Source organism: Amphiprion ocellaris, chromosome 1 (assembly GCF_022539595.1).
Source record: "Amphiprion ocellaris isolate individual 3 ecotype Okinawa chromosome 1, ASM2253959v1, whole genome shotgun sequence".
Taxonomy (NCBI): Eukaryota; Metazoa; Chordata; class Actinopteri; family Pomacentridae; genus Amphiprion; species Amphiprion ocellaris.
Genome location: NC_072766.1, coordinates 22,596,790 through 22,616,878, shown reverse-complemented (window position 1 = coordinate 22,616,878; position 20,089 = coordinate 22,596,790). Strand labels below are relative to the sequence as shown.

The 20,089-nt window shown below is 41.1% G+C and overlaps 1 protein-coding gene across 2 annotated transcripts in view; it reads left to right on the top strand.

Annotated features, from left to right (window-relative positions):
• Nucleotides 1–20,089, top strand: part of nkd1 (NKD inhibitor of WNT signaling pathway 1) — a 50,352-nt gene that overhangs the window by 21,440 nt on the left and 8,823 nt on the right. For both annotated transcript variants that reach the window (XM_055015088.1, XM_023275821.3), the window contains exons 4-5: nt 15,453–15,510; nt 19,880–19,983. In XM_055015088.1, coding sequence (XP_054871063.1) covers nt 15,453–15,510; nt 19,880–19,983 — 162 coding nt within the window. The remainder of the gene's footprint in view (nt 1–15,452; nt 15,511–19,879; nt 19,984–20,089) is intronic.

Genomic DNA, 20,089 nt, shown 5'->3' with positions numbered 1-20,089 from the left:
TATTTCCCAGCATACGTACCCCATGCCAGCTACAGTCAACTAGCCATCAGCCTGCAGAATCCCCACCAGTTTTCAAACTAGTCAGCTCCCGCTGTCCTCCAGTCAGTCTATCATCTAGAGCCTTGTCATCCTTATTGGATAGAGCTCTTGTCCCCACACTACCCCGACCAACAGCTTGCTGAGATTTCAAGGAACCACCTTCTTTAAGGCCTTCCTGAGGGAACTGTGGCTCCTGATGAGGGCAAACCCACCAGCATTTTCAAGGACCCGGTCAACCAGTCCTGAATCCTGGTCACCTCTGAGGGGTCATCACATACTGTGTGTGGAACCATCATTACTGTAGAAATATATTCTACAATTTACCTCATCTAGAGCAGAAAGAGCAGAACAAGAATCTCACCACTGAAGTGGCTCATTTTCAGTCTATGTACACCAAAAAACAGGCTGGGATTGAACAGCTGAGGGCAACAGCTTATCAGCTCGGTGATCAACTGTATGATGGTCAACAAGACCAAACTGACAATACCCACAAAAATATAAAAATATAGAAAAAGGAAAAAAAAATAAAATAATGAAAATTAAACAAAATCTCCCTAACCATGTCCCCATGGTGTGTATTCCAACAAAATCAACATTTGTACATGTGGTTTGTGAGAAATTAAGTTTGTCCAGCATGTTTGAGGAAATTTAGAAACTACTACTGCATGACAGGAGGATAAAGGCCAATTCATGGTTTTCAAGTCTGTGTGTCTGAAAGAATACTCATGCTGTATATTTCGTCCTTCACAAAGTCCTTGAGGGTCCTCATGGATCCTCTGTACATGTAGAAGCCTAAAGGTTGTGGACAACATGCACCTATTGTAGTATGAACACAGCTGTGTGCACATCTGCTTTCAGACTCCACATTGGTCATGTGGAAACCATGAATTGGCTTTAAACATATTTATCCAAACTGTCCTCTGACATGAACTGAATGTCCTCTCACTTCCTCTCAGAATTCTCTCCTACTGTCACCAAAGAGATTACTCAAATTGAATTTTTGGATTTATTGTCTTTCTCTTTATAGTTTTGTGTGTGAAGTGCCTTGAAATGACTTATTTTGTGAATTTAATTGAACAAAGATGATCAGTTACAGAAAATTGACTCTCCAGCTGACTAAATTTAAATATGACACAATAAGTTGTAGAGTAACTTCTCAGTCCAAATGGCTTTGAATTTGTGACAAGTGTGGAATTTGAGGGTTCATTCAACAACATTGATGCATATACTTTAGAGTATATTCTGCTATTGACAGCTTACATTCACACGTTACTGTCTTGTTTTAACTTCTGCTTACTGCTGTGTTTGCTCCACTAAAATAAACACCGACCGTACTTTTTAATCCCAGTTTTGCTTCATTCCAAATTTGCAAAGTTTTACATCACATGCTGTGTGTGGAATCAACATGGTAAAAATAAACTGCAATTTATTTAATTTTATTTGTGTTTATTGAACACTTTTCTAAAAGTCATAAATAAGCAGCAATGTCTAACAGTTGTTTGACTTCCCTTATCTAGAAATGGAGCTAACCAAACCATACAACAACACACTTAAGATGAAGATTATGCTCAAGGACTGTATTTTGTTTAATTTGATTCACATGCACCTTCAATTTCTGTCCAAACGACTGGCTAGATGACATAATATAAAGCATAGTGGTTGTTGGTGTTTTTCTAGTATTAAAAGGCTCAGCTGAAGTGGGTGTTTAAGTGTTTAAACCCTGAATAATTCTCTGTTGTTTGTTTATCGGTTCCCCTGCGGGTTGCGCTCTGGCCCATGCAGTAAGTGCTGAATAATTTGACTGAGCACTCAAAGTGGCTCTCAAATAGGACAATATCAACATCTGCATAAAACTGCTGTCAAGCTCTCATGAGAACGCGCACATGCACATGAGCATGCATGCACACTGGTGTGCCATGAAACACAAATATACATACACACATTACCCATGTGTTTACTCTAATATGTGAATCCATTTATCACTGCTAACAGAGTCCCAGCGTCATTCCCTTCCACTTGTTTGTCTTACAAACTGGATCTAGGGAAACTCCAGTGATGGAATCCATAGCTTCCATGAGCCCTGCTGGTGTATTTATCCTCCTTGTGTTTGTGCGCTTCGGTGACCAGGGCTCTAAGGCCATCTTAGGTGGAAGGAATGGAGGAAGTGGATTTAGGTAAACAGAGGTGGGAGAGCATTGTGCCTCTCACCGACAGAAGTTCCAGGGTTCTTCGGCTCTTCCTGTGGCGCCAGGGCTGGAGGAGGTCTGGATTGTCTGTTAGGGGATGTTTTTAGTGGAAGGAAAGCTAAACAGAAGATCTGCTTTGCTGAAAGGAAAGCTGTACTCCCCTGGTGTGTTTATGCTCCACAGGTGCCAAAACCCAAAGAAGACCTCACCCTTGTCAGTGGCACAGACCAACCATGTGCTCCCCAAAGGGCCATTTGCCTTGTCTGTCAAACCCACCACTCCCTCACCCAATTACTTCATATTACTTTAGTTTGAAAAAATCCTTCGACATGGGTTTTATAAGTCTCTAGTTTCCTGCATTTTATCATACAATCCCTCCTCTTCCAACTGTCCATTTTGTAACTTTGTGTCTTTTTCAGAGACATACACATGTCACATCACATAACATTATATCCCTCTCCCTTCAATGATATTTACTGTTGTGGATATGACTTTGAATTTTTCACTGTAATAAATGTTGTTGGCCCTTTCTTTATGCTGATGGTGAGATTATTTCAGTTTTTGTCTAGAAACAATACAATTGTGCTGTGAAACCAACAGGTAATTATGTACCATTGGAGGTTGAGGCTGAGTGGATACAAAACGTGTACCAAAGCTTTTATCATAAATATAGTTTTATTTTATTTTCTGCTTCTGTATATGTTCTTATGTGTCTGTGTGTGAATATATGTATGAGAATTGGCAGTAGAATTTGGTAGCTGTCTGCAACTGTGTAACCTACTCCACTGCAAGTTCATTATGGTGAGCAGTGACACAAGCCACTAATTCCAGTCAGCTATGAATAGAAATGTGCCTCTGGCACCAGCATGCTTGTATATAGTAGTTGAAGTGTCTATTTCTGCTGCTATGTTTACTTGCTAAGTTGAAACACTCTCTGTAATTACAGAGATTTTAAGTCCACAGTTAAAAGGTCAGATGTGAGGGATGTTTTGAGGTAGTGGCTTGTGGCTGGCAGGATGTCTGCTCCAAACATGCTGTGCGTGCATTTGTGCTTGTGTGTGTGAACATTCAGACGTGTGTATGCACAGGCAGAAATCAAGAATTCGGCCACCTTGGTGTTGAGGTCAGTCCCATCTGGCTAACATGCACACGTCAGAGGTTTTCATGACTGCCACCTACCACATTGCAGCGACAAGGTTTAGTAACTGGCTTTGAATGAATGTTGCAGACAACTGCCGTTTGGAAAAATTGTAGATATCTGATCAAAAAGATCAGATTTTTTTGTCCTTTTATGAACAGCTCTGCTTTCATGTTTATTTGTGGCTGGATTAAGCCCAGACTGCACTCATCCCAAAACCCTTACAATGTACAAATCTGATTTGTTAGATCAGATCATAATATGAGCAAAAACCAGTATCTATTTTATGCATTACAGCTTTTATTTCTAACTTGTAGTAGATCAGATAATACATACCACATTAAAGAGAAGACTCTGGTTCTAAACTGAAATGTGTTCTTTAAAAACATCACAAATTTATTTGTAAAGTGACAGAATATTTAGAAAGTGTAATAATTAAAATTTTCAAAACACTGCTGAGCAGTGTGGAAACATCAAGGACGAGTAATTCTAGTGTGAATCTCTGCTATTTTAGACGATCCTCAAGTTGTAGCCACTGACATCAGTTGTAGAGGTGTATCTTCTCATTTGGCTTTGCTAAAAGGCTGAAGTGCCTGTCACTTTCTTGCTGCCCTCGAGGTAGACTTCCTGACTAAAATCCTGTTCCTCCCACACTTTGCAGCACTTGAGACTGGTGTCTCAAGTCACCCAGACAACTGGAGGACTGTCTATCCTCAAAGAGAGCTTTGACTAATTACCGAGACCTTCTAGACAGTGTAGCAAACTGAGTGTTACACTCAGACACTTACGCATGGGAGCAGGCATGTTGCCAACCATTTGTCTTGAATGTATAATCCATCCTATTTTGCAGTAATGATTGACACTCGAGCACTCACTGTGTAAGCTCATGTCACTCCAGCAGGACTGCTCTGCACTTTTAGTCAAAGGATTTAAAGGGTCCAGAGTGAACTAATTTCCTCCAGGGAGGATGAAATATCCAATTGCCAAACTAACCACACAAGCTTTTGGAGATGAGGTGTGTCATTTTCTCTTTCCCTTATTCTTTGGAACTAGGCTTTAGTCTGAATTCGGAGGGCCATAATATTGTGATTTGTTGCTCTTGGCAGGCAGGGACCACCTGTAAATCAAGGCCAAGCGACAGGCTGTCTCCATTCCTTTCCAAACCATAGCTTCCACTTGGGAATGCGAGTTCCCAAGGAGGGGTTCATTGGCTAGTGGAGAACATGTTTTAAGGATTCACCTCTAGCTCACATTGCTTGTTAAAACTTCTCACTCCCAGGGAAACTTTAGCACAAAAACAGAAGAGGCTTTGCTCATGATGTCTGTTCACATGTTACCTTAACGTCTGTGTGTGAGGGTGGTTTATGGGCACTGATATCTAGAAGTTCCGCTCCAGTCAATTTGACAAAAGAAGACTCAGGATGACAATAATTACCATGTAGTAACAGTACTGCTCTCATTTTTTCTGAAAAAAAAAAATTACGCTTGCAGCTACAGGGCTGCAGCACCTATTGCTATCTATTTTGCAAGCCAGAGATAATGTTTTCTTTTTTTCAGTCAGTTTTTAGAGATAGATTTTAGGGAATGTAAGGAAAATTTTCTCAATGTTTTTCTCTTTGTAGAAAATGAAACAAAAGCACTCTCAGTGATGGGTTTCTGTAATTGCTGGAGGGTTGATCATGCTGTTAGACTCCTGATCTTGACACCTTGTGTCCTTACTCTCCTCCTCTCTGGTGAGATATCACTTTGATAAACAGTGTGATAAATGTTAATTGCTGTGGTTACATATTTTTCAAAAGCTAATAAAGGCTGTTACCTTGAGTAACAGGTAGGGTTTAGTGCCTGAGGGGCCAGCTGAGTTGTAAAAGCTTATCTTTGTAGGTGTAAAAGTTTAGTAAATGGGTCATTAAAGTGTTGGCCAACTTCACACATAGAACACAAAAAAGCGAGAGGGGGAGGGAGATTACTTCAGATCAGCATGTTTCTGAAGCATAGAGATGAGGGCTGTAAATCTCTGCTAATATTCCACTGAGCCTTTCAGGAGGCAGCCTTTGATGTGGGTGAGGTAATGTGACCAGCAGTGTTTGCAATGTTAATCTGACATGGAGAAATGACTGGTGGCTGTGCACTATCTCTCTACAAAGGGAAGGCATCCAATCACGGCACTCGTCTGTCTTGTAAAAAACAAAAAACAATTGTACTCTGAGAGGAAACAACACGTGTACAAAAAAAAATTGCTCAGTCATCACATAGACACGTGTCTGTGCAACCTCTTATCAAGCAATGTCATAGGGTCAAATTATACATCCATATAATTTAACTTAATGAACGATGATATACACTGGGACAAAGCTTTGTAAACCACTCCACCTCCATATGCAGGGATTTTCCAGCCTCACTGAAGTGTTTCTGTCTGTGTGTGTGTGTGTGTGTGTGTGTGTGTGTGTGTGTGTGTGTGTGTGTGTGTGTGTGTGTGTGTGTGTGTGTGTGTGTGTGTGTGTGTGTGTGTGTGTGTGTGGAGAATCTCCGCATGACCTGTGTCATGAACTACAGTTAACACGGTAAGCCTTTTGGCATGTGCAACCTTGCCAAACCCTTCCAGCTTTGTGTGTTGCTGACCATGCACACTTTAATCATAGAGCTCCTTACTCCAACCTGCCTGGTGATGGATCCCAACTCCGTGGCTATAATTTCCTTCCTGGGGTGCAGGAAGAGAGGTGGGTGTGCCGTGACTGAGGGGTATCAGGCGTGGGGCCGCCGAGTCTGCAGAGGTGTCTGTCTTTGAATCTGCCTCTGAGACGTCAAATTACACGTTAGCTCTCTTTCGTTGACGAAGTTTAAGGACTTAAAATTATATGATCATTTATCCAGTTTGCTATCCACTTAGCTCAAGTGTTGCTCTTTCTTTAAAGTGAGTAAAAAATCAAAGTGGACAAAGTGGTTGAAATGCTGGAGAGAAAGCTTGGAAGTGATTTGGGGCCTACATGTGGTTTAAATTTTGGTGTTGTAACCCCCTTTTCACAGTTTTCCCATCTGATTAAAACTCTTGTATTTTTTCTTGCACCCTGAACTGGCAATAATGTAGCATAACTGTGTAGTAACTGTACTGAACCAAAAAAAGCCCCAATATGTACACTTCATGTACTGTAAGGTGTTTCAGATAAAAATCATCCAGCAGATAGCTTATGTTTAGTTAAGCGTGCATGTTAAAGGAATAGCATCAAAAGATTTAAAGTCTGTGACCTATGGAAAGGCTTTGAGTTTCTTATCAAAGGCATGAAATTGCATTGTCAAACAGTGAAGATATGACTACCGCTTGGCTTTGCAGGCTATTCATGATATGAGTTTTATACATTTGCTCAGTTTGTTGTAAAGCTTCGGCATTTAAGATGAACCAAGCATCTGTTCTCCTCTGTGTATCATGTCATGATGAGTGTGACAATCTCTTTTAAAAAAGCAACAAAATAAGAAAGAAAAAACAAATTCATCTTGTTTAGCTGGGGAGAAATGCAGAGACATTCATTTATCATGGTTCTACGTCTGTAGGTGTTGTCTGAAAATTTGCCCCATCTCCCCACCCTCAATAAATGCGACCGTCTCACGTCAGCTTTGCTATGCTATATGATTATCTGAGATCTTTATTTCATGTGTGAAAACCGATCCCCTTTGAAGCCTCACTCACAGGCAGTGCAGCGCTTCACTACTTCACATCAACACCCTCTATCTTGGCTCCATCTCGGGGCATCATGTTTTACTGCTATGTGGTGCTTTGAATGAGGCTGTTCAGTGTTGCTGGAAGGTGAGGGGTACTCTGGCATAAAGAACTGGAAGAGAACCTTGAACCCAGGTCTAAACTGCTGTTTGATGCTGACTGGTGGTCCATTTTTCTCCTCTAGCGACACCACCACACTTACCACTCATTGTAGGATAGGCACTGCTCCAGATTCCAAGAGTTGTGCTGCTCAGTCCTTTGAAATTGCCTCCAGTGTATCTCAGTTTACTTTTTAGGATGGTGAGGGGGATGGGTATTTCCTCTCTTGAGGTCTTCTGTGAGTAACACTACACCTATAAGCTAATTTGCAGCTCTAAAACTAATGAGTCTTTTTTTGTTGTTTTACTTCTTGGTTTTCAACATTGGGCCTGTGTGTGCAGTGGAGCTTCTGAAAATTCCCATGCTATACAGCTGTTTTCTCCATTAGTAATTTATAAACTTTAGCAAATGGCTTCTCTCCAGGTTAGATGGAAACAGTCAAAATAATTTCATTTGCCAAGTGTTTTTTTTATGGGACAAAGCTCAAATACATGATGACAACTTCAGTGTATCTTTACACACCAGGTACAATGACAGTGGTGCATCGCATGTGTGGCATTGTCCTTGTATTTTATAGTACTGCCTGAGGTCTTTGGTTGCCTGAGGTCTTCGGTTTATGTGTATGTGCAGACACTGGACATGTCTGCTGTGGAGAATATGGTACAAGTGAGAGCAAGCACTTCTCATTTTCTGTAAAGCTCTGTTTCACTCTCTTTAATGCTCGGTTGCCTTTATGTGAGTGTCAGCGACTTCATCCATCGTCTGTTTGAAAGGCCCAGGGCAAGCAGCATGTACTTGGAGAGGCATCACTGCTATTCCCATGTTCTTTCTTGACGCGTCACTCTGTCTGCCTTACCCATTTGCCTAAATGGCTGTTCATGTATCTCGTGCCCCACTTCATGTCGGCAGTGCTGCTGGGAACGATACAATCCTGAAGGTGTTTCCTTGCACCGGGTGCAGGATGGAGCAGGAGGCACCCAGCCGCAGTCCTAATGAGATTTTTCCTGGGTTTTGATGGAGTGCCAGTAGTGCTGCCATTGCTCTAGAGGCCTGCCTCCACCGAGCCCTGGCGCGCGATCAGGGAGAGCTGTCGTCGGCCGCATAAATTGTCAGCCGGCGTGGTGGGTCATGGAGGCAGACAGCATAGAGACCAAGAGGCCTTGTGGGACTTTCCCACAATCACATACAAGTACATATTACTTGCACTTTAATGTACCCCTTTGCTTCAAACACAGACTCACTGAAAAAAATTGGCTCAGTGGGTCCGTGTCTCCAGTGCCAGAGTAAGGATGATTCTAGAGGCAACTTTCTCTCTTAACTCACCAAGTTGGTTCTTTGCCAGAATGCGCTCACTCTCTTTCTCACTTTCTCTGTCGCTCTCACTCTGTCCAAGGGAGTAAGATGAAAACATTGCAACATATGCAAAGTTAAATGGCTAAAGCTCTTTCTAGACCTTTTTAAATATGTTTTATCCAGCAAAGTGCTGTATTCTGCCACATCCTGGACTGCATTAGTCCAGAATGCACTCAGCTGATGTAGCTTGATTTATATTCAAGGTGAGCAAACAAAAGATCAATTTGGTCGTTTAAGATATCTTACTGTTTTGAAGAAAAAATACCACTTTCACAGTGGACGAGAATGAGGATTTTGACCTTGTATAGTTATCTACCCTTTCAGGGTGAGCCAAGATGAAAATGGAAAATATGTTAATAGAACTGTGGCATTTTAATTTGATTTCCTCAAGACTATGGCCTCATACTGTGCTTGTCCGGACATACAGTCAGCTCTTTTAGCTCATCCGCATTTTTTTGTTTTTGGGATAAAATTGATCTTAATTACTGTAAATCATAAAAGCGAAAACCTGTTTTAAAGCCTAGTGTACAGCAGTTCAAGTCCTGCCTTTTGAACTACTTGGAGACAACTGGTACACTATAATGGAGCCATTATTAGTGTGAACTAGTTAGCATCCTTAAATCGACGGATTTGTGTTGAATGCACATCCGTAACTATAGTATTTCCTACATCCCTTGTACACCATGGTGAGGGGAGTTGAGTGGTCCTAAAGAAACAACATTATGAATGATGTTAGCTCAGTAAATATTATTATTTTTAATATGCTCATCTGTCTTTGGCACATCCATATCCATATTTATAAAGTGTGCCATTGATGAGATTTGCCAAATACGTCCAGTGGCCAAAGCAAACAGGCCTTGAGGCCGGCGAGCAATGTACATGAAATGTTGCAATAGGGCCGGCACACTGTGTTCTGTGTTGCAGTCCAGTAATAAATCACTTTTTCTGAAGGGGACTGAACAACTTTAAAACACACAAGGGCCGCACAATTTCTTATCCTAAAGGCCCCGAAGAAGCTCCGACGGACCTGGCTGCTATTGAAAGCAATATGCTTTATGCTTTGGTTTCCACAGAACATTTAACATCATGTCTGGAAAATTGTTTTAGCTGGTCCCAAGTGGAGTAGAAAGATGCTTGTTTGTCCCCTGAAGCTTGCACCTCCGACTGAATCTTGCATAGGCACATGGAAGTGACTCCCTGCTGCAGGTTTCATAAAACAGTTTGGGTCCAAGTTGTAAGAACAAGCAGGAACAAAATGACCAAACACTGCAACACCCAGAGTGCAGCAGAGTTACTAGTGTTGAGTTCATAGTACCACTGCCAGTATTGGCTGTATGGAAGTTTACTAAAGAAATTTTGATTTTTTTAGAGTGGTAGTGTGTGGAGGCTTCTCCTGATTGAAGTGCACTCCACACTGACCTGTGATCTTTGTAGTGCTGGGCGATATGATGATTCATATCGTGAGAACGATAGAAAAGTGTCTATCGTGCCATTTCTCTTCTATCGTTTCTATCGTTTCTAACCTAATTTTATCAATTATTACAGCAAATATATCATTAAATAGCCTGCAACGATTGTATTAGTGTTTTCTTGTCACTATGCATACTCTTAAGTTTATATAAGTGAAAATAAAGAATAAAAAAGATTTTTCGTAAAGAAACTCCATCTTGTGGTTTTTGCGGCATGACGCTGCTTTACGTTCTTTGATTCTCACGCGGGTTTGCGACATGCTTTATGTTACTTAACTCATGAGTGCTGAGCGATGGACGTGCAACAGGTAGGGCTGGCCCGAATAGCAGTGTCTGGGCTCCGGATATTTGGGCCCTATTAATGACGAATATTCGGTCCGCCCCGTAACATCCGGCGGGGTGGGTGGGGTGGGGTTGACAGACGGACGGACGGAGGAACGACCCGAATATTCAGTTCGGTCCTTGAGGTCAGAGGCGGTGAGCTAACGAAGGAAAGAGCCGAATTTTCGGCTCAGTTCGTAACGCTCGACGGGGGGTGAGGGTGAGGGTGGGGGTGGAGGTCTGTGTGTATGTGTGTGTGTGTGTGTGTGTGTGTGTGTGTGTGTGTGTGTGGTGGTGGTGGTGGGGGGGGGTATTCGGATCTCAAAATTAATATCCACATACTACCATGGGGACCGCATATTCGGGTCCAGCCCTAGCAACATGTTGAAATTTCATGGAGAAAAGTAAGCAAAGAAATTTCTGTCCGACTTTTCAGAGAATAACTAAAAACATACTTTATTGTGGTATATCGTGATATATATCGTTATCGTGATATAAAATAATTCATATTGTGATAAATGATTTTTTTTCCATATCGCCCAGCACTAGATCTTTGAATCAGAAAGTGTCCCACAGAAGCCCATCCCTGGCTCGTGCTTGACCAGAAAAGATTGGTGGCTCTTTCTGGTTACCATTTTACATACATGTTGTTATTGGAATTATTGCTGACATGTGCCATGTGTGCGAGAATTTAATGAGATATAATTTTTGTAGTGATAGATTTGACCATTCAGACTCGCACAGTGTTAAATATTGCATCAGTTGAGCTTTATCTCATTAGTTGAGACATAATTTTAGGGAGGATCACAGTGTGGGCCAGATCCATGTTGAGCTTTTTCATTTCATGTGAAACTAAAGGGAATTATTTAAGTGTTTATTGTCTGTGGTTTAACAGACTGGCCTGACTTACTTTCTTGTTCTGTTATTCTTGCTACATCCTGCAATGTATATAATAGTATCATTTTATGTAGCATTTCTGTCCAGTCCAAAAGATATTCAGTTTTTTGATGTCTGTTTAATAGTCTGTCCAACTTCACTTTTTATGTCACCTTTAGTTTGGTATAATGAAAATAATATTACAGCTTTTTAACATATTATTTATTGTGTAAAATACATATATGTAAATGATTCTCTTACAAGAGCGCAAACTTACTTTGGTGGAGTTTGTGACTCATATCCTACACAAATATAGAACTGGACCATAGAGTAACAAAAAAGTAATACAGTTACTAACTAAACAAGCAGGAATAGAGGTTCTTGGGTTTAGCTGATGAGAAGAGCCAGACCCTCTAAGAAAGAGGAGTGGGAGTTCTGTTAGTTGTTCCTTAGGACTGACATAAAGCTTGTTTGGCGAGCTAAAGGACATTAATCTTTTTCTCTTAGGTGTGACTAGTCAGTCTATCAATACTGTTACTTCTGTTTTTAAAACCTCCCATTTTCTGGAGCTTGACAAAAATTCATTTCATTGTTCTCGTGACCAACCAGCTGGCGTGAAAGCAGGAAACCTAGAAGCAAACACAGTTTATTTTTAGAACTTCTGCATGGTATTTTGATGGTTTGATCAATCACTGCCAAAGCCAGGAACAAGGGGGCTATGTTTCAAAAGGAAGTGGTTTTCTATAAAAGTTTAGAATTTAAATGTCATCATTACAAAAGTTGAAGTTTTTGTTTTTTTAATCCGTCTGTGAAGAGAATTGTCAGAAATAATGACTGACCCGTCACATGGCAAAGAAAGGCAGAAATGTTGTCACGAGGAATGATAAATAATGTAAAGAAATCATTTCAGTCTCTTCTCCCTTGTATATCCATTTCTGTTTGGTGGTAGGAGACTTTCCTTCAGAAGAGGAAAAAGTGCATGTGTGTTTGTTCGTACATAAGTGTAAAGTAAAAAAAAAATAATTTTTTTTTTTCCACACTGACCAGAACAAATCCCAGTTAAAGCCCGGCATACTAATAATACGGCTCTCATCCATCACAACAGACAACAACCAATTAGTAGATTCCTCTTCCCCCTTTTTCTCATGTTCTTGGCTAACCCCTGAATTATTTTGGATCATTCATCAAATAACTGAAACACATTCAAGATGCTGTATATGTGTGTGTGTGTGTGTGTGTGTGTGTGTGTGTGTGTGTGTGTGTGTGTGTGTGTGTGTGTGTGTGTGTGTGTGTGTGTGTGTGTGTGTGTGTGTGTGTTTTTAGTGTGCAAGGAATCAAAGGAATGTTTATTGTGGAGTGATTTTATTTTTGTGGGGCTCAGTGGAGACAGAGGCCAGTGTCAGTGTTACCACTGATTTACAGTGACTGACTGATGTCCGTGATCTCTCTGAATGGGTCAACACAAATCAGCCAACTCTCCTACATGATCATTCTTCTGATCTGGGTTGAACATGAGCTGGAAAAGTTGTGTGTGTGTGTGTGTGTGTGTGTGTGTGTGTGTGTGTGTGTACTGGTAAATCAGACATCAGAATTACTCTTAGAGTAGCTCTATCCAGTGATTATGTATTGTTATTCTGTTGAATTTTACGATTTAGCACTGAAGTATGTGTAATTGCACTGCAAACTGGAGTTTCTGCTAACAGTGACAGCCACTTATTAACCTGTGAAAGGTTTAAAGCTTTCTTTTAAAACAAAGTCTGGGCGGAACTAAAGAAACTAAAACATCCAATAATAAATAGGAAGCTATTACTGTATAATTAAATATAACCAAACCTATAATGGTTGATTATTAATTCTAGATGTCGCTTGCCAAAACCTTTACAGTAAATCCCAAAAAAACAATATTGTCGTAAGCTTATATTTCTGTCATATCTTTCTTTACATTGAAAAATATAAGGTGAAAGGCATAACTCTGATCATGCTACACAGAAACTTGGCAACAAATGCTATGAATGCCAGACTTGTGGGAGCAGCTGTCCTCTGTTTAACACAGTGGTTCTCAATTTTTTTCTGTCGGACCCCACTTCGGAGGACAAAAACATATAAACTGTGAAAACATGAATATGCAGGGCTATTTGATTCCATTTTGTTGTTTTTCACAGTAAAGATCAGGGGTGTCAAACCACATAAAGCCCAGTCTGATCTCCAGTGGGCTTCACCAGTAAAATCACAGCATAATAACCAGTAAATAACCACAACTCCAACTTTTCCCCTTTGTTTTAGTTTTAAAAAAGTACATTCTGAAAATGTTCACGTTTAATGAACTATCTTTTTTTTACAAAACATTATGAACCTGAAATTTCTTATGGAAAACAAGTTCAATTTCAACAGTAGCCTATTATGCCTCAGTTGATCGTTTACACATGCACTTTAACTGCCAGATCATAGTTTATTTACAAAAAACACAAAACATTCAGTCACAGGAACCTGCAACTGAACAATCTATTATTTTACTGTATGACCAAAACAACTTGTCAAGGTCTAGAAATTATTTTAAATTTACAGTTTTACAAATTTACAATTTACAGTTAATGTCGTAATTTTTATCTTTTGTAAAGCCGTATGTTTGACTTTGCTGGTAAAAATAATCGGAGTAGTTGAGCCAAGTACGTGATGTGATCAAGTACGCTGGTGTTCCGACTGCACATTAACGATGCGTTCTCCTGTTCATGGGAGCATGTGCTTCCGAGTCCGAACGGCCAGTGCATATACAGTCTATGGGCCAGCGCAATTTCAGTATTGTTGTACGCTGCGAAAAACAGGCCGACGTTAAAACAATAGTTCAGCTAATTAGTTCCGTGTAGACGGACCTTTTCCTCCCAGTCGCCTGCACCCCCCTTGACATGCCTCTGCGACCCCCCAGGGGGGCGCGCCCCACTATTTGAGAAACACTGGTTTAACATGTATTTATTGACAAATTGAATGGTAAGTTTAGCTGGCAAATGTGCTAAAGAGGTTCTTCTTGAAAAATTGATGCAATCATAAAAATCATACATAAGGTTCAATTTCAACAACTATCTTCAAAGGTTGTTTGAAGCATCCAAGTTAATGGCTGGAAAACGTACTTTTGTTTGCAAGTTTATGTGGTCCTGCAGTTATGGAAAATAAGGGTGACCCATTTCACCACCGAAGCTGAGCAATGTCATACTTGTATTAAACACCCATGAAAAGGGTCATAAAGCCATATTGAAATGTGTGTTGACCTACTCAAATCAACAACAAACATAGGTTTATCCTGGGTTCCTGCTTTGGGGTATCAGTCTATCAGTCTGAGTCTTGTGGTTTGCTGTATTCTCTTCCTGAGGCCACCCACAGTGCTGCAGCCTGGCCAGCACTAGACTGAAGTGGGCAGGATCATACTATCTGACCTTCTACCTCTCTGGATTACACAGAAATCCCTTCTCACGCTGTCACAGTCTTGCCTCAGACACATACACATTTATGAACACAACAGCATATATATCATAAACATGCATGCTTTTTTTACACGGACATCCAAGAACATTTTATCAGGGTTCACCAGTGATAAGTCTGTTGTTAATGTGTCCGCCTGCAACATTTTGTGCAAAATTTGTGGGTCTTTGAATGTAAGCGTATTTGTTAGTATACACAGATATGTGCATGTACATGTATTTGTCAACTTGTGAGTAATGGATTTTTAGCCATTTGAATGTAATGCCACTTGGATACCTGAGCCAGGCTTTTTCCATAGCAATGCCTGGGGATCACATGTCCCTTCCTTCTCTGTGGTATGCACTAACAGACAGAGCTGCCAGGAGAGGGGTCCTGAGTGAAAACGGCTTTGGATAAAAACAAGCCAATGATAGTCCGCCACTGAAATAGCCCTAGTGCCACCCCTCTTTCTCAGAATCCACTGCAGGGCCGACAGCAGTGATTTAGATACTTCTTTCATAGTTTCAAATCTGACTGCCAGTCTTGTGCTCAGTTTGTTTCAGTCCTGCAATTACCAACCTCTTAAACTTTCCGCTACTGTTTAAGCTCAGCACACAGTTGTCAAACTTTGTTCATATATAGATGTATAAACGCTGTAATTTTGATTTGGGCATGTCACTCTATGCTGGAAAGATGTGGTGTGGATTTGCACCGTTAAAGATGTTTGTTTTTATGTGACAAAAATATGATGACTTCTCCTTTATGTGACACTGATATATGTCTTCTCCCTCTTTTTCCCTTTTCAGGACTCCATTGATGAAGCATGTGCTGAGAGGATTGGTGATGAACACTATCGTTTAGAAGGTAGGTCCTTTAGTCTTCATTGTCATATCCTACTGCAGCTCATTTCTCAGCTTTTGTTCCCTTCTCTGGTGAAATTCGCTGGTCTAGTGTTTGATTTGAATCAAAATCTGCCAAAATACTTGTTGGAATTGCCCTTCAAGTGCTTTTGTGGCTCTTTGAATCAATGGTTCATCCTTTCCCCTGTGCTCCACACCCATTGTCTAAGCCCCAGCAATGTGCTGATGAGGTCCCCTTTACATTCCCTCCAGCCTCTCCACCTCCTTCATCTCTTGTCCGCCCCTCCCCAGCGGTGCTCTGCAAAGTGCCTCCATTCCTCCATGTTTTTTCCCTGATGTGATGTGATCATGGATTAAGAGCTCTAGGAGGAGAAAGTCTCTCCCTCCCATTTAAAGACAGGATTGGACGTGAGGTGCAGACAAAAATACAGAGTTGAGCAAAACCAGCCCAGAATTTGGAAGCAGAAAATTTACTTTTATTTAGTTCAGCGTCACTGGACAACAGCAGAGAGACAAAAGATAATGTGACTAATTAACAGAGTTTAAAATGATTTTTAGTCCTTGGGCTGGACCTGAGTCTGGGCCAGGCTTGTCCTCCCTTCAAGACAGATGTTGCTAATTAGAGTAAGCTCCTCTGTTCATTCACTATGATTAACAGGCAAAGAGCTCAATAACTTGCTTTAATAGAAGACTCTAGTTTATGCATGAATATTTTCATAATAGTGACATCAAAAAATGTTGCTTTTCATGTTCATATTTCATCGAGCAAAGGGAGCTGTTTTGGTTGAGAAATGTCAGGGTCAGAATTTTTAAAAGGTAAATTTAAATCTCAGTTTGAGTAGGCAAAGTTGATTTGAGCATGCATTGCTGAAATTGAACTGAATACCTGTTTAATATTTTTACATCGTCCAATGAATGCAATTTGATTTTCAAACTGTTCTTTGTTTCTGTTTGAAATAAACTGTCTTAATATTCACATAGCAAGACATTTTTTACCTCCTCAGCCACATTAAATCCCAAACAGACAGCTGTGGAGGATTTATGATGTCAACAGCATGGACTACATTTAGTTCAAGGATCAGATCTGTTGTCCTTAGATCTCACAAACCAGAGTAAAGTAAAAATCAGAGAGAAAGCAGAAAGAACAGACACAATATGACAACCAATGCACATGAAAGACTTCTTTCGTCTGAGTATAAGTAAGCACGTCCAAAGAAAGTTTTGAGGGGATTAAAAAAGAACTTTTGTGCAAAATTTGCAAAGGAGGGAAGAAGGGTTCAATGATGAAAGTGTCTTAAGGATGCTTTCCATCAGTACAGCTGGCATGCAAGAAGAGTAGCCTACATAGGCTTTTTATTAGACTCTTTTAACCTTTGAATTTCACAACAGATGAGGGTCCTGTTCACCAGCACCTTCTTTCAGATTACAAGTGTATTGCTAGTTCATATGTGGCCTACAAGTAAGGTAATATTGGTCACAAGCAACTAAACTAAATTGCTTGATTATCGCATGCTTTTTAGTTGTGAAAAAATTACCTTTCTTATAAAGACCATCTCATCCTAGTCAACCCAGAATCGCTCCAGTACTCAGCACCCTGCTGCCTGCCTATACGAGGGGGGACAGGCCCAGTTATGTGTAGTACAGTATCCTAGCTAAGCCGGGTGTGATTGCTCACAGTCTGTGGCAGCTTTCCCAACCTGCCTGTGTTTTTGTGTGTGTGTATATAGAGTGTATGCATGCACGTGCTTAGCAGAGCTGCTGGAACAGGCTTGGCATGGAGGGTGCCAGCCTCGGCTGCCCTCGTCTTGCCCCTCAGATCTGATGTGCAGCCAATCCCCTGGCGGCAGCTTCACTCATAAAGAGCCGGCTTATGTCTGTGATGGGGAGGGGGTCAGAGGGGGGAGGAGGGTGATAGCAGATTACTGTTACTCCTCCCGGCATTTCATTAGCTCCAAGATAAGCATCTCACCACCATATTGAGCCTGCTACGGAACAGATTTGCCCTCGCACACAATGTTCCCTTTGAGCACCTCAGATGATCAAACAGCAGGACCCCAAATGCTGCTCCTCTCCAAAAAGTTGGTAAAAGCTCCCTGGGATGATGCCTTTCATTTCTGGCATTTTCCCCTACCCAGGGATGAGACAGGTCTGCTTTGATCTGCTTTGGATCAGGAGGAAAGAAATTGGGCTGTTGTGTCTGCTCCGTTGGCGAGCAAACAAACAGTGTTTCAGATTTGACTTGGCTTAATTAATTAGTGATTCTGTTTTACAGCCAGTCTGATCCTCTTCCAAAAGGTTTGAGAATGGAACTTCAAAGTGTGGCGGGAGGAGAGAGAAATGGAGATGGGGGGGTGGAGAGAAGGGTGTGGTCTGTGTTGCTTTATGAGCAGACTGTGATTGATTGGGGAGGGGGACGAAATGACCAGAGGTGAAGCCACACGGTGTCTGTTTCAAACTAAAGGCCAAAACAAGCTGCCGCCAAAAATACACACAAACATCTATGAGGATGAAGCAAGGATGTGTCTGGGTAACTGCAACTCATAGAGACTTTTAAAGGAGCCAACATGTACATCTTCCAAATCTCAGTTACATGTTGTGTGTCTCTGTGGTCTCATGTGTCAAACAAATGCTGGATTTCAAAGCAGAGAAGGATATCCGGTAGCATTAGATCTGGGCGAACATCCAACAGTGAAACTAAAACATTGAACTAGACAGCGACAGTCGCACTATTTTTGTGCTACCGGGGTGGGCACCCTTGTAGTGTAATCCAAAAAATCCACCACTTTTAACTGTGATCTCAGACATCTTGAATCAATACCAGCTTTAGACATTAAAATAAATTAAAGGTGACACAAATTTCTTACTTGCATTACTGTGATTATATTAGTGAAGTTTGGTTATTTTGTCTAGCCTTTATGACCCTTTGGTGTCACTCAATAGAGTAATTATGCTTATGTTGTGGAGTCTGATACATTCACATCAGCACACAGAGGTCTTTCCTAGGCTCGCTGATTTGGGGTTGGAGAAATATTAAGGTCTTTTATCACCAAGATGTTCTCACTTTAAACCCTGCTTAGAGAAATCTGTGTTTCGTACAGCATAGTACAGTGAAACCATCACTGATGTCTGTGATAAGGGAAACCTACACAGGTGGGTCTGGCTGTCAGTTTACCTGGTAAAGTGCATGTGACAGATTAGTACTCCCTGCGGACTGCCTGACTGTACTGTAAATCTGGATAGTAATATATGGTGAATGTCATTCCAATAAAATGATGAGCTCTGCGGCAGTGAGCCAGGGACTCAGGGGCCTCCTATAGACCTTTTGATGTTCACACGCTGTTTCAGTTCCACCATTTATATTTGAATTCCAATTGCCATATTCTGTCATGTTTTAGGCATGTTATGCCATTCAGTTTCATGTTTGACATTCCCTCTCAGTGTAAACCCATTGGGATATATATACTTCAACTAAGAGCTGAAACACCATTACTATGTGTGTGGGTGATGGAAGAGCTTTCGCCACTGGAGATTTAGTGCTGTCACAGTTTCCACATCTCTTCTTTTTGTGTTGGGTTGTCATTGTGGATTCCAGCTGCAGCCTTGATATTACTGTTTTGATTCTACAGGACTTGTGGTTTCCGAAATGATGAAACAATGAACTTGTTACCTAACATGAAACATTGCAAAACCAAGATGCAGATTCGAAAGTGTAATTAGAGAACCATTTCTCAATTCTGGTACCACGTGTATTTCAGTACTGGTGAAAGCACCTCAAAATGTCTAAAAAGAAGAAATTAATCAGTTTCTTGGATTTTTAACTCTGTTGTGACTTGACTTCACACTGTCATGGATCAGTTTGCTCTGATTGCTAACATGGAATGTTCCAAAGAACATTTTTGAACTGTGAGAACCAAACTGTGCTTTGATTTTTGCCTTTGAGAGTGATCACAAATACAGAAGATGCAGCCTACAAATTCAGTGCAAGCGAGCAGCCTAACAAAATCTAAATAACGACCTCTGATTTGTGAGTTGGAGATACTGTGTATGTGTTACTCATGCTAAGCCCATCAAAGCCCTGTGCTGCCTGTGTAATATACCACTGCTATTAAACAGGATAACGTATATATAAGAATACAATTTCAGAATACAAGCAGTGAGATAAAAACTATGAGGACTTTGGCTGTGTAACTTTATTTGCAACCAGGAGCACTTGAATGTGTGACACATCTTAATTGCGGCTGCCAAACAAGGAAGTAGGAGCTTACAAGGAACACTTTAAGGCGACGACATATCCTCAGGTTATGACTGCACCCAACGTCTCATCCTCAGGCTCTCTCTTTTATCTTTGTGCTCGTGTGTGTGTGTCATTGCAGTGGCTTTACCCCCGGAGAAGACAGACAGCTGCTGTGTGGAGGAGAAGATGCAGGAGAGGGGCAGCCAATCTCCTGCAGGGCCACAGAAACAGCTCCAGTTTGAAGTGAGTGTCAACACAGAACGGGACGTTTATTACTTCCCCCTCTGGATGAAACTAGGGCAGTGGCAGGACACACACAAATACACACTCACATACACACTGTATTCAG